Source organism: Myxocyprinus asiaticus, chromosome 20, assembly GCF_019703515.2.
Source record: "Myxocyprinus asiaticus isolate MX2 ecotype Aquarium Trade chromosome 20, UBuf_Myxa_2, whole genome shotgun sequence".
Taxonomy (NCBI): Eukaryota; Metazoa; Chordata; class Actinopteri; order Cypriniformes; family Catostomidae; genus Myxocyprinus; species Myxocyprinus asiaticus.
In genome coordinates, this window is record NC_059363.1 from 21007997 (window position 1) to 21024024 (window position 16028).

The 16028-nt window shown below is 42.3% G+C and overlaps 1 protein-coding gene across 1 annotated transcript in view; it reads left to right on the forward strand.

Annotated features, from left to right (window-relative positions):
- The window catches only part of LOC127410820 (parkin coregulated gene protein-like), a 252640-nt gene that overhangs the window by 178851 nt on the left and 57761 nt on the right, over nt 1-16028 (forward strand). The window contains exon 5 of the mRNA XM_051646018.1: nt 3825-3975. Within this exon, the coding sequence (XP_051501978.1) occupies nt 3825-3975 (151 nt within the window). The remainder of the gene's footprint in view (nt 1-3824; nt 3976-16028) is intronic.

Below are 16028 nucleotides of genomic sequence, written 5' to 3' on the forward strand. Positions count from 1 at the left end.
CCCCAGATACCATACCTCCACCCGCCCAATCGCGCACTTCTTTGGGTTTGCTGTGAGTCCCACTCGGTGCAGCGATCTCAGAACCACCCTCAGATGTTGCATGTGCCGCTGCCAATCACCTCCGGTCCAAGCTCCGCCTTCTCTGGGACTACCATAGCCAGCGTCACTGGGACCGCCTCCCTCCACAATTTCAGGAGGTTGAGGTGGTATATTTGACGTGTGCCCCCTCTATTGGTTCGTTTAACCTCATAATTGAGATCTCCCACTTGTCGTGTGACCTCAAAGGGCCCTTGCCACTTGGCAAGTAATTTAGAGCTCGATGTGGGAAGTAATACAAGGACTTTATATTCCCTTAGCTGAGTTCCCCTGTCATACAGTCGGCGCTGTTGTTCTTGAGCTTGGAGCAAATTCTCCTGTGTTAGTTGTCCCAAAGTGTGGAGTTTTGCTCTGAGATCAAGAACGTATTGAATTTCATTCTTACTATTTGAAGGTCCCTCCTCCCAGACTTCTCGCAATACATCAAGCACACCAAGTGGGCGTCGCCCATACAGCAACTCAAATGGGGAGAAGCCAGTGGAGGCTTGTGGGACCTCTCGTACTGCGAATAACAGGGGGTCGAGCCATTGTTTCCAATTCCTAGCATCGTCGTGCACGAACTTACAAATCATGTTTTTGAGGGTTTTATTAAATCATTCCACCAGGCCATCTGTTTGAGGATGGTACACGCTGGTGCGAATCGATTTAATACTCAATAATTCATACAGCTCGCGTAGTGTCCGTGACATAAACATTGTGCCTTGATCGGTGAGGATTTCTTTCGGATTTCCCACCAGGGAGATTATTTTGAAGAGTGCCTCTGCAACACTGCGTGCTGAGATGTTGCGAAGAGGCACTGCTTCCGGATATTGCGTTGCATAGTCCACTAGGACCAATACAAAGTGATGTCCGCATGCTGACTGTTCTAATGGCCCGACGAGGTCCATTACAATTCTTTCAAAGGGGACCTCGATCAACGGAAGAGGGCGCAACGGCGCTTTTGGGGTGGCCGGTGGGTTAACCAGCTGACATTCGTGGCATGCCGCACACCACCTGCAGACATCGCCACCAATGCCCGGCCAATAGAAGCGGGCTATTAGACGGTTCAGTGTTTTCCTTTCTCCTAAGTGACCCGCCATGGGATTATAATGAGCCGCCTGGAATACCATTTCCCGACAGCTCCGTGGTATCAAAAGTTGGGTTGTATCTTCTTTAGTCTGAGCGTCCTGTGTCACTCTATACAACTGCTCATTTATAATTGCAAAATAGGGGTATGAAAGGGGCGATGTCAGGCTGGAGTCATTGACCATCGATGACTCTCACTTGGTCGAAGACGTGTTTGAGGGTTTCGTCTCGTGACTGCTCCAAAGGGCAATCTCCCTCAGGGAATTCCCTGAGAAGGGGAGGGGCTGCAGCCTCTCCCTCTCTCTCGTCATTATGACGTGGAGCTGTTGAGGACGGCCCCAGCTCTGCCTCCCCTGCCAGAACATCGTACATTGCACATCTCCCTAATTTAATACAGGACCCATCCACACAAATTCCCTTTAATAAATCTCTGAAGTCAGGCCAATCCGTCCCCAAAATCAGCGGATGAGTGAAGCGGGAGCTAACCGCGGCCTCCACTCTATGCTTTTTCCCCTCTGAATTTAATCGTAAGGGTCACCACCGGATACTTGTGAATATCCCTGTGCACACATTTCACCCTCACCATTTTAGCTGTGCCCAAAGCCTCGGGTTGAAACAAGCATTGGTGGATAGTGGTTTGATTACACCCGGTGTCCACCAACGCTTGGTGAGTACCCCCCTTGACACTTACCGGTATCCAGTACACTCCGGCCCAGTCGGGGGCAGCCTGCGGGAGGTCGGAGACCTGAACCAACGTCCCCAGCTCTATCAGGGGGCACTGATCCCAGAAGTGGCCCGGGTCCCTGCACCTCCAGCAGGCTGGCCCAGGTGCTACGCCCGCACTTGCATCGGCGGGTGCCCCCACCTGAGAGGGAGAGTGGCGGGGCATCGGGGCAGGGGAAGGTGTCGCCTCCCACACCCGGGGAGCTGGTCTCGGTGGCTGAAGTCCTCCTCGCCTGCATGGGGCAAGAACGGGCCCTGGGGAGAGAGCAGCATGAGAAGGGGGAGGGGAGGGGGATGAGACAGGGGAAAACACAGGGGGAGGGGGAGAGAGTAGGAGGGCTCTTCCACCCTCGGGATCGCCGCCATGTGGTCCTCCGCAAGCCAGACGGCTTCCTCCAGTGATGCCGGACGGTGGCACTGGACCCACTCCGCCGTCCCTTTTGGCAGTCGATGTATTAACTGCTCCAGTACCACCTGGTCGATGATCCCGTCGACGCCGCGGTCCCCTGCTAGCAACCATCTTCGGCAGGCATCGCGGAGCCATTGGCCGAAGGCAAACGGGCGGTCGGAGCTCTCCAGCTTCAGGCTCCAGAAGAGTTGACGATTCTCTTCCAGACTCCGACCAACCCGTTGTAGGATGGCTTTCTTCAAGTCACCGTAAGCCAGGAGGCTCGTCGCCGGCAGTTGTTGAGCCGCGAGCTGGGCTTCCCCGGACAACAGCAGAATAAGTCGGGCCGCCCACTGGCCAAGCGGCCAGCCCCAGATCTCAGCGGTACGCTCAAACAAATCTAGGAATGCCTCGGGGTCATCCGCTGTCCCCATCTTCTGTAATGCAGGCGGGGGCAATGGCGTGTGAGTGTCCGGGGTTGCAGCTGGGGACGCCTCCTGGTTGAGGAGGCTCCGGATCGCCTGCCAGTCCTCTGCTTGAGCGCACAGGAGCTCCACAAACTGGCAATCTTGATCTTGCCGGAGCTCAAGCAGGGTTTGCTGGTGGTTCCGATGTAGGCCAGCGAGGGCTTGGAGGATCTCAGCCAACTGGGAGGACTCTAAGGGACGACTTCCGTCCATCTTCAATCAAAATCGTTCCCGGGTTTCGGTACCAGTGTAACACTGTTCAGTGGAAAGGATAACAGGTAAGTGAGGTTTCCAGGTTCAGGTAAGCGTTTAATTTGGCCACCTTGATGCTTTCAGTTTCATAAACTCAACAGTCTCTTAGGCATGGAGTTATTTAAACACATCAGCTTCACAGACAAATAGTTACTTAAACACTTTAACTCCATAACACAATAATCATAAATGCTTCTGTAGCACTGTGGCCTTCCTTGTGCCAGTCTCTCTCTCTCTCTGTCTGCTGGTGGTGTGGCTCTTTTATGCCGCTCTCCCCATGATCACTGAAATTAGAGACAGGTGTTAGACATAATATAGCTCAGGTGTAAGCGCCCTTACCGCTTTCTCTCTCTCCAGAGAGATGCTTGACCACACCCCCCCGCTGCCACAGTGCTATAGATATCAGAGAGCCCAAACTCATACAGGCCTTTTCAGATTTTGTGGGTCTGGATATGACCAAGAAAAAATGTTTGATGATCGTTCAATAAAATTATTCATATTGATAAAATATATGAGAAACAACCAATTAAAGCAACAACAAGTCTGCATGGGGGACCAAAATACAGGAGAAAGCTGCTCATGTCCCATCAGAACTGGTGAGCAGAACATCTCCACTGCCAATCTGCTAGGCACAGAGAGAGAAAGCACAAAACTATGACCTAAATTAAAGGTTGTAACAAATTGCAGAACTGATTCTGATACCGCATTCTGGTGATTTTTTTTCACACATTGTCATAATTATCATAATGATATTCCTGGTCTTCTATTTTAACATGGACCTTCTCTCTCTCTCTCTCTCTCTCTCTCTCTTCTCTCTCTCTGTCTGTCTACAGATGTTCTCAACACGAGGATCAGGCAGGTAATCTGCACCACACTAAAGGTTCTGCAGCACCTGGTTGTATCAGCAGAGATGGTGGGTGAGGCACTGGTTCCGTACTACAGACAAATCCTCCCCATTCTAAACATCTTCAAGAATATGAACAGTAAGCAACCTACCCCTTGTGTAGGGCCCAGCCTTATGTGTGGATCTTAAAGTCTGAATTTTCCTAAAGTATCCCAATCTATTATGAATTTTTTTTCATGGTGACATTCTGGCACTGCTTGGTTTGATTTTGTGTATCAATGTTTTTACATAGTAAAACACTGACAATTCAAGGGTTAGTTCTCCCAAAAAGAAAATTCAGTCATTGTTTACTCACCCCTGTGTTGTTATAACCCTATATGACTTTCTTTCTTTTTCTTAACACAAAGGGAGAAATTGTGAAAAAAATGTTGTGCTCAATGATGGTATACAATGGCAGTTTATGGTGACCACCTCTTCAAGCTTCAAAAGGACACAAAAGTATAATTCATAAGTCTAATAAATTATTCCATGAGACTCGTTGTTAGTCTTGTTATGAAAGCATGCGTTGAGCTTTGGTGAGAAACAAACCAATCTAATGAATTATTTAGTGAAATTGTTGAGTGAACATTAATCTCCTCTGCGCGTTCATGTATGGAGATGGAATTGTTTCTTATTAACATACAAATGGAAAGAGATTCACAAATAAATGTAAGGAGTTTCACAAAAATTCAATAAATTCACAAATAAAAAGAATGAGATTTATAAATATATGTTATGAGTTTCACAAAAATAAAGTGAATTCACAAATAAATAAAATGAGATTTGCAAATAATAAAATCATTTACAAATACATTTTTTAACTCACAAACACAACTCTGTCCAGCATTCTGTTATGATTCTCTGTTGTATGCCTTGTGTTTTGCCCTATCATCTGTTTCCCATGGACTACACTTCCCATAATTCCCTGCCCTCATCACTGCCAGCTGTCCTCGATTGTTTTCACCTGTCTTTCATTACTCATTATCCATTGTGTATATAATGCCCTGTTGTTTGCTTAGTCTTTGACAGTTGTTATGTGTTTTGACCTCTTGTGTATGACCAGTGCCCATTGTGGATGTTTCCTTAGATCCTGTGTTTACATCATTACGTTGTACTTTGTTTATTTAATAAAACTCTATGTAGCCGCACCTAGATCCAGCTCTTGGGACTTCATTCCTAATGTTCCAGCAAACGTTATACATTCATTTGTGAATCGCGCACATTTATTTGTGGATCGCTTCCTGTGCATTTGCGAATCACTACACGCATTTGTCGATTTTGAAACAAATCTAGCGTCAAGACGTGCACACAAATCTACAAATAGGTGGACTCCACCATCGTCTACTCAAGCCAATCAGATAACGGCCACATTTCTTGGACCAATCATAGCACGTTCTCTCTTCAAGCAATCAAGCGTTGTTTTACAATCAGGGTGGGACCAGAGTCACAGAGCTCTCATGAGCATGGAATCAAGTACATACAGATAGGCTCCAAGGACGCAAACTTTTAAAGAAACAGGCATCATAAGAGGAATACTGTGACGTTCATAATAATTTTATAATAATATAATTTTATAATAAATAATAAGTTATAAACATGTTTAGTGTCTTGTTAAATTTCGACAGCTGAAAACTGCCCATTTGTAGGGTGTCCTGATCATTAGCTTTATAACTAACTTGGCTGACTGTATGAATCTGCTATTTTAATTTTAACCAAGTTTTTTTGACTGAAATGTGAAGTGCCATGCGCACATCTCTTGTAGATTCCAAGGCTATCCGGTTGTTTACTGGTCCCAACTGCTGGATGATGCGGTAAGGCCCTTTCCACCTTGGAGTTAGTTTGGCACTGAATTTGTTTTTCGTGCTGGATTGTGGAAAGTTTTTAAGCCATACTCCTTCCTTTTCTTGGAATGTGTGATCTCTTCTGTTTTTATTGTAGCTCAATTGAGCTTTTTTGCTGCATTCTTTGGCTTTTAATTGTAGATGAGCCAGATGTTGGATGACATCATAGGAGGGAATGTCTGGAGTAAGATTTCTCACATGCAGTATTTTATCCATTGGACCCTGCAACTTTCATCCGAGCTGGAGTTCTGCGGGGGTCATTCCGATAGTTTCCTACACTGCTGAGTTTATAGCGAAATGGAGTTCAGGTAAGAATTGGTCCCACTTGTTATGATTGTCATCCACATAAGCTGAGATCACCTGCTTGAGCGTACAGTTAATTCATTCAGTCATGTTGGTCTGAGGATGATAAGCTGTGGTTAAGTTGGGTGTTATGTTCCACTCACACAATTTCCTAAATATAGAAGACACAAACTGTGTCCCTCTGTCCGAAAGGATAGAAAATATGCAAATCACCATAAAATCTAACTGATTTACCTAAAATTGGAAAGATCTTTTTGCTGTTTTAGTGGCTTTATATTATTTCTAAATATAGATTTTTGTTATTTATAACATTTGGAAAGAAGAACAATTTCTGTTATCAAGGATAGTAACGTGTATTATGTTCAGGGTCAATTTGACCCCGGGGAAAACAAACACAATTTCAAACATTTAGAAGGATTTTATTTGCAAAACAGAACATCATCATCATCATCAGTAAGGACACAACAGTTTATTTACAAAAAAAAAAAAAAAAAACACCTATAAAAATACATTTGAGCATTGTGTCAGGGATTGTTCTATGCTACTGTAAGTGCTACATATGCGAATATGTATGTGTGAGATAGTAAAAAAAACAGTTACGTAGTAACCAAAATGAGTTTGAAAGAATTCGAACAGCATAGACAGAATATGAACAGCATTTCCTACAGCCCACCAGAAGGTACAGTCCAGCCTTTTGTCTGCACTACTGTGCACATGATGTGTAGAGAGTGTGTGCATGCTCCTTAAAGATGTATTTCTTGCATTTCACACAGGTGTTGCTGGTCTTGGAGTCATTTCTGTTGGGACAGACCTGGCACCTGCCACGTTTCCTGCCTACAGTTTGAACCACTGGGTTATGTGTCTCCATTTGGATGTCCTTCACAACAGTTGCAGCAGCTGTTGATGTTCTTGGAAGGCACCGTCTTCTCTTGATATGAGGTTTCACCAGCGTGTAACCCAGCTGCTCCAGGAAAATCCTCCTTCAACTCAGTTTTCTGCTGTTCCAGTCCTAGTTTATTTCACTACATAATACAAAGGCACTGTAGGTTCTCACATCAATGATGTTGAAGAAAATGACAAGGGGCCAACGGGCAGTCATGCGTCGGCAGCTGTAGGTGGCTGTGACCTTGTCCAGATTATTAACCCCTCCTTTTGTTTCATTGTAGTCCAAGACCATTTGTGGTTTCCTTTCTTCTCTGATGCTCAGGACAGCGTCTTTATGAATGGTGCTTATCAGCAGGACATTTTTTTCCTTTCTTGGGGCAATAGGAGACAACAGTGGCTCTGCCAATGAAGACGAACATTGAAGATGTTACCTTCCTGTTCTTCATTGCAAGAAGCTCAGAGGGAAGCTCCAGCTTGCTTTTTCTCACTGTCCCCAACATGGTAACCTTCCTTTTCAGCAGTTCCTCACCCAGGGTGTAAAATGTGAAAATCTTATCACATGTCATGACCATTCAGTTCTTCAGCCATGTCTAGTACCACCCTCATGCCCTGATTTTTTTTCAGGTGCTTCCCCAGGGGATTTACCAGTGTACACCTGCATATTCCAGGCATAGCTGGATTGTGCATCACATGCTGCCCATATTTTGATACCGTATTTGGCCAGTTTGCTTGGTATGTATTGTCTGAAGGGACAGTGCCCACAAAATGCAACTAGACATTCATCCACAGGGACGTGGGGGACTGGATTGTAAAGAAAAGGTAATCATTGGACCCTTTTGTACCATACATCCCGTATTGCTGCAAGTTTGTCACGCTCTCGTCGGCCCTGCCTTGTTTCTCTGTCATCAAAGCATCTGACATGGGAGAAAATATGGAATGTTTTTTAGAGACACGGTGGCTGGAAATATTGCTCTTCCAGTGTCAGCATTCCAAAGGCTTAGTGTTGCTTCTCCTTTTGACTTGTACACTCATACCAAAATGAGCAACCCAATGTAGGCTTTGCAAGTGGGTCACATCCAAGTCTTTCCAGCTGTCCCCATACACACATCAAATTTTGATATTTCTTATATGTTTTATACAGCTAAAACTGACTGGGGCCGAAATGAACCCAAAGACCACTAATGCTACAAAATGTGTACAGGACATGTCATGTTAATTTTGTTTACCCAGTTGTCCCATTAAATTGGAGAATTCATTAAATAAGACGCAAAAAAAAAAAAAAAAAAAAGTCAATCATGTATTTAGAGATGTTAAACATTGAATGGGGTCAAATTGACCCCAAAGATAATGGAGGGTTAAAATAGCTGACACATACAGTCAGCTAGGTCAGCTATAAAGCTAACGATCAGGACACTCCGCTTATCTGTATGTGCTTGATTCACATTTTATTTATTTGTGAATTCACTTTATTTTTGTGAAACCATACATTTATTTGTGGATCTCATTCCATTTATTTGTGAACCAACTTTCTATTTGTGAATCTCTTTCCATTTGTATTTTAATCTGAAACAATTCCATCTCCGTATTCATGAGACTGCAGGAGAGTTGCTGTTTACGCAGCCTCAGGCTCACAACATGGGGCGTTCAAGCGAAAACTATTTTGTTTATCTAAAGACAGGTCCACTGTGCACCACAGCGATAGAAACAACAGAACACAACACAGCTGCACCCAAACCAGAGAAAATTAGAATATGGTGACATGCCAATCAGCTAATCAACTCAAAACACCTGCAAAGGTTTCCTGAGCCTTCAAAATGGTCTCTCAGTTTGGTTCACTAGGCTACACAATCATGGGGAAGACTGCTGATCTGACAGTTGTCCAGAAGACAATCATTGACACCCTTCACAAGGAGGGTAAGCCACAAACATTCATTGCCAAAGAAGCTGGCTGTTCACAGAGTGCTGTATCCAAGCATGTTAACAGAAAGTTGAGTGGAAGGAAAAAGTGTGGAAGAAACAGATGCACAACCAACCGAGAGATCCGCAGCCTTATGAGGATTGCCATGCAAAATCGATTCAAGAATTTGGGTGAACTTCACAAGGAATGGACTGAGGCTGGGGTCAAGGCATCAAGAGCCACCACACACAGATATGTCAAGGAATTTGGCTACAGTTGTCGTATTCCTCTTGTTAAGCCACTCCTGAACCACAGACAATGTCAGAGGCGTCTTACCTGGGCTAAGGAGAAGAAGAACTGGACTGTTGCCCAGTGGTCCAAAGTCCTCTTTTCAGATGAGAGCAAGTTTTGTATTTCATTTGGAAACCAAGGTCCTAGAGTCTGGAGGAAGGGTGGAGAAGCTCATAGCCCAAGTTGCTTGAAGTTCAGTGTTAAGTTTCCACAGTCTGTGATGATTTGGGGTGCAATGTCATCTGCTGGTGTTGGTCCATTGTGTTTTTTGAAAACCAAAGTCACTGCACCCGTTTACCAAGAAATTTTGGAGCACTTCATGCTTCCTTCTGCTGACCAGCTTTTTAAAGATGCTGATTTCATTTTCCAGCAGGATTTGGCACCTGCCCACACTGCCAAAAGCACCAAAAGTTGGTTAAATGACCATGGTGTTGGTGTGCTTGACTGGCCAGCAAACTCACCAGACCTGAACCCCATAGAGAATCTATGGGGTATTGTCAAGAGGAAAATGAGAAACATGAGACCAAAAAATGCAGATGAGCTGAATGCCACTGTCAAAGAAACCTGGGCTTCCATACCACCTCAGCAATGCCACAAACTGATCACCTCCATGCCACGCCGAATTGAGGCAGTAATTAAAGCAAAATGAACCCCTACCAAGTATTGAGTACATATACAGTAAATTAACATACTTTCCAGAAGGCCAACAATTCACTAATAATGTTTTTTTTTATTGTTCTTATGATGTATTCTAATTTTTTGAGATAGTGAATTGGTGGGTTTTTGTTAAATGTGAGCCAAAATCATCACAATTAAAAGAACCAAAGACTTAAACTACTTCAGTCTGTGTGCATTGAATTTATTTAATATACAAGTTTCACAATTTGAGTTGAATTACTGAAATAAATGAACTTTTCCACAACATTCTAATTTAGTGAGATGCACCTGTATATGTCTGATGATGAGAATATAGTCAGAGAATAGATGCATTTTTATGTCCAGACTAATTTGTTTGAAACAGAGTATTCAACCAAATAGAGAGACAGAGGAAGCGGGAAAATTTTGTCTCCATTCTAAAATGGTGAGCATTTGTGACAGACCTCCGACTGTAGAGATCGATACCTCAGCGAAAACATCCGGTAGGTGTAACATTCTCAGCCAAAATCAAGTAGTTTTTAACTGGCTAGTTAGATGCAGGTGTCAATAAACTGTTATGAGAACGTTTTTGGATGGTGCCAGTTCACAGTGGGAGGGGCGAATCGCACAATGCCGAAAATAGAAAACAAGCGATCGACATATGTTGTCGCTTGTCACAGCTGGTTAGGATCACAACTGTGATTAACAGGGAAAATATACTTTTTATCATGTGTCGTTTGCTGTCAGGTTTGGACACAGTGTGACTGTAACTGCCTTCAGCCTCATCTGTCTCTCTCAGTTTGATTGAGAACTCTTTCAAACAAATAAAGCTGGGCAAAAAAAAAAAAAAAAAAAAATGCATCAATTCTCCGACTACAAACTCATCAGACATATTTAGTAATTTCAGTTCTTTGGTTTGTGTGCAGCTGTGTTGTGTTCTCTTTTTTTCTATCGTTTTGGTAGATGGTGGTTTTTAGATAAACAGAAAATGTTTCTAGAACGCTCCATGTCTCGAGGGGGCTGCGTGAATTGTTTCTCTCCTGCATAGGTGTATTACAGACCAGGCCAGTGGGGCTTGTGCCCAGGCGCCCTTGACTACAAGGGGCTCGGTGGTGGGGGCCCTGAGCTAAAAGTTCTGACAGCCTTTTAACTTTGAATTTTTTTTTTTTTTTATATATATGCTTGAATATGTGGCCCCCACAGCTGTCAGCTTATACAAGGCCCCCTCAAGGGCCATGTGACTATGATGGGCCTCAGCCCACTTATAGGACCCTTTTGCCTTCATGTTTCTAATTGATTTTTTATTTTTATTTTTAGCCACTCTTTAAAAATTTTGATTTTCTGACTATAGGCTTTATAGGATTAAGCTTTATGCTTTGTATGAAAAGTGCTGTCGAACAAAAACATTTATTATACTATTCATTGCTATAACTAAATTTTTCCCCAATATTAAAAATAAATAAATAACTGGGCTTAGTTGGTTAGGAAAAAGAAGATACTTATATTTTATTTTGTGTGGTACAAAGTACTGACCTAGAAATGTAAAGTTTGTCGAGACAAACTATATTGTTGGTTTAACAAAACCTTGTCTGAAAGTTTAAAGTAGTTTTAAATGCTTGAAGTTAGAAATTTTACAGGTCTTGCAGTAAGAGAAAGAAGAGAGCATCTTAAAGCAGATTAAAGGGCATGTGTGTAAGTTTTGACCTCTGAAGTTTGAAATCATGAACATTCAAAAACAGACTCTTAGATCATTTAAAAATTCTGTTAATATAATCTACTCTAGGGGATTTTGGCTTAAATTATGCCTTCACAGGGCTTTTTGATGGGAGAATAATAATGGTAGCCAAGCTGTAGGGTCATTGCTAATAGAATTTACAATAAAATGACCAAATTACCACTATTTTTGAGCCCCACACCTTTCAGCCCTTTGAAGCTCTTACAATGGAGGGTAAAGTCTTTAAAGGAAATAGGGACTAGGGATGATCACTTCTGAATGGAACGCACCTCATCATTCAGATGAGTTAGAAAATATATAGCAGCATGAGCCAGAAGTGCCTGAACTATAAATTCTTTATATTTAAAATGTTTGATGAAGTTAAAATATGTCATAATGTATTATTGCCCCTTTATTTATATATATATGCATGCATGTTTACACATTTTGTTACATTCTTGTTTTTTTGTATGCATAATTTGTGGTATTTACAAGTATTTACATTGAGTTTACATTATGTATAACAAGGGTATTCAATTAAATTTCCAAGAGGTCCAGTCTCTACATTTCCTTCCCAGCAAAGGTCCGGACAATAACTTACATGGTGTCAGTAGCTATGAAATGACATAAAGAATGCTTAATACATTTTATGAAATAGTTATTATAAATTTACAAGTTGGCAGCAATAGTACTTTGTAAAAGAAAATATCATAAAGTCAAAACAGTCTCTTTAAAATTAGGCAAAGATTATGACATTGGAGCCCCAGAGACAAAGATTAAAATATTTCAATTAGTTCATCATCCGAGTGCACTTTGATATGAATATTAAAAGATAAAATCTCTGTTTGTTTTGAAGCTGAATGACAGCAGTCCAGTGTTTGTGTTTGAATATTTTTAGACACCTAAGGGGCATAGCAGGCCTTGTGACTAAAGAAAGATACTTTATGGGGGTTCAGGGGTACCCCTGAGAGAAAATGTGGAAAAATTTAAAATTCTGAATGGACCGTTTTTATATTTTGCTTGAAGTGAAAATCTACCAACAACAAACAATGTACATCACAATAGTAAAGCTTAAAATACTGTTAGCTAAAGTTAAGTGCCTATAAATGGAATATATATCAAATAATGGAAACATTCTCATGAGAACTCCACTACATTACTATTAATATCAAATTTCTGTTTGTTTTTCCTTGCCATCTTTGCCAGAGATGATGGCATCTTTGATTAATTTTCACAAAAATAATCTGTTTGTGAAAGACTTTAAACATGCTGATCATAATAAAGGCAATTTTAGATAAAAAAAAATAATTTAATAAAAAAAAAGGTAATCGTTTAACGGCTTTCTGGAAGCACATCATCTTGGCTGTCACAAACCTGGTTTAGCTGAATGGTCGGATTCATTTCAGACACATGAAGTTCACTTTGCTTTGTGTGTGTTTTAGTGAAAGATGCCAGTATCCATATTGCTGCTCACTGTATTTTTCGCGGACGCGGATCTCGTCACAAGACTAGTTTCCATAAATGCACGCGATTGGATAGGACGCGGATCTTGTCATGAGATTATTTTGCATAAACGCATGCAATTGGCTAGGACGCAGCCCCGGGCTGGTGTTTCTTCACCGCTGCTAGAGACGGAGAGAAGCTGTGCTGCACTTGGTAAATGGCACCCAGTCGATCATGTTTGAAAGCTGTCTGAAATAAATCTATTGACTTTGATACATTTTTGTGGGGGGGGGGGGGCTAAAAGAAAATTGGCCCCGGGGCCCTTGTTAGTCATAATCCATCCCTGCTCTCCTGCAGACTCATCATGAACACGCAGAGGAGAGTAACGGTCGGTTAACAGTTTCACTAAATAGTATTTATTTATTTTTTTTTGGTTTATTTCTCACCAAAGCTCTTCATATGCTTTCTTAACAATGATGAGTCTTATGGAATAATTTATTAGACTTCTGAATTATACTTTTGTCCTTTTGAAGCTTGAAGTGTTGGTCATCATAAACTGCCATTGTGTGACATCGCAGAGCACAAAATGTTTTCACAATTTCTCCCTTTATGTTAAGAAAAAGCAAGAAAGTCAAATGGGGTTATAACAACACAGGGGTGAGTAAACAATTACTGAATTTTCATTTTGGGATGAACTATCCCTTTAACATTGATTCAACATTGATTCTTGTGGCTATTGTCTTGATGAAGATCAGCACTGCTCTTTTAGATTTCAAGCCTTCAGCTCTGATCTTCAAAGCTGGTCATCGCTACTGCTCTGAGTCTGTCTTATTGAACATTCAGCATCAGTCAATGCTTTACACCGACTTACATGACAATACAAGAGTCTGCACTCTGATGCCTGAATTTCCATTGATTGTGCAGTTATACTTGTGTTTTTCTTTGTCATCTGATGTCTGTGACCCTTTAAGCATCGTCCAGCGGACTGAAATAAGCGTTCTGTACTCATTGTGTATGGTGTCGGGCCCATTCACGGTTCCATTCACCGCCTTTGTCAGCTAGACTATAGGCCTGCCAGACATCTTCAGACATGAGGACAAGCATTGTGGATCAATCACCTCATCACAGGCTTAAGCAGTGGAAACGCTGCCACCTCACTCCTCTGATCAATATCCAATTTGAATCTTTTGTCTTCTTAATTCTGTTACATTATCTGCTAATGTTTTGTTTGAGAATAGGAAGGAGAGCTTTTGGAAAAGAGAAAGCTTTTCTCATTAGCTCGAGGCTCCATGCTAATCTCCTCTGTGAATTAGGAGCAGGTAAAGTCTCTTAAGTGTTTAATGCCTGATTTACAGGCCCACATCAGAGCTTGGTAGCTTCAGACAGCTCTGTCTGTGTTATCTTTGGCTGTCAGACACAACAAGACATTGTGCATCTTGTTAACTTGAGAAATGAACAGCTGCTATTTTAGTCTGGAGTTTTAAAAACAAACCTTTTGTTCCTGTGGCGTAATTAAGTAGTCTGAGGTTCTGTTCCAAAAGCTAGTGAGCATCCTCCGGAGGCAGCATTTTAAGACATCATAAGGCCTTTTCACACCTAATGCGAACCTTCGATGCAATTTCTCTCTTTGATTCACATTTTTTACAATGGATTCCTAATGAGTGCTTCACACCTGGAACAAACGTTCGTGCCGAATCGCACGGCAACAAAGCGAAGCTTTTTTTTTTTATTGTAACGGTACATTTCCACTGCCGTGATTTGAGCAAAGGTGAGCGAGCGTTTTCAATTAATTCCTATGGAAGTCAAGCGTCACGCTAGCAAGGTGGATTGTGGGATTGACAGCGGCAGAGCAAACGGTTCCCTATCGCTGTGAGTGGCTTTGAGTGGATTTCTTCCACGCCAGTGGAAACGCAGCCTTAGTGTGTCCATTATTTTTCTTCACCCAGCAAAGAAATGCCCCAACCAATACAATTTGAGCTGTTCCCAAAACCAGCAGAACAGGTGGCACTAAAGCACAGAAAGCTGTTTTGACCACAGACATTAAATGCTGAAGCAGTGAGGACGTGTGTTTCATTTGCATCAAATGCCATAAAAACAAAAACAGTTTTTTTCTCCGATGGGTTCTCTAAATGAAATTGCTGCATCACTGCCTTGCATCCCCTTTAAAAAGCTCTCTGATCTTACATGGATTGTCTTCAGATATTGTTGTATTTTTTTCCTTTGCAATTAATCTTACGTGAGTTCTTTTATATATCTAATATAACATATATCGCTGCATATTTGCCTTTGTATCCCCTTTTTCAATAAACCACTGAATGGATCTTAAGTTGCCAAATATTAATAAAATTAATGCTGTAACATGCACTGTGTGTCTTTGTATCAAAATGCCTTTGTATACCAAAACTGTGGTATTGTAAAAACCTAAAAATCTTTATTTCTGTGGCTGGAGGGCAGACCAGCTCAAAGGTTCGCTGAGCCACCTACCATACGGGCCTCTCGTTATCCTGCCTAGTTTAGTCTGAAAAGGTCAATAGGCACGCTCCTGACGTGAAGGCTGTTCCAAATGCTATGCCTTTTTTTTTTTTTCTCTTTTTTTCCAATTTGGAATGCCCAATTCCCAATGTGCTTCCAAGTCCTCATGGTTGTGTAGTGATTCGCCTCAGTTCGGGTGGTGGAGGACAAATCCCAGTTGCCTCCGCGTCTGAGACCATCAACCCGTGCATCTTATCACTTGATCGCGTTGCCACAGAAACATGGTGTGTGTGGAGGCTTTATGCCATCCACCGCGGCAACCATGCTCAACTCACCATGCACCCCACCGAGAACGAACCACATTATAGTGACCATGAGGAGTTTACCCCATGTGACTCTACCCTCCCTAGCAACCGGGCCAATTTGGTTGCTTAGGAGACCTGGCTGGAGTCGCACAGCATGCCCTGGGATTTGAACTAGCAAGCTAGCGAACTCCAGGGGTGGTAGCCAGCATGTTTTACCACTGAGCTACCCAGGCCCACCCAAATGCTAGGTCTTAATTATACTGCCTCTTAAGATATCTCATTTTGGCCAAATTCTAAGGTAGCACTGGACGTATCCTTCCCCGGGTAGGCAATCCCAGAATGCACCGTGATGAGCTCCTCAGAAAAA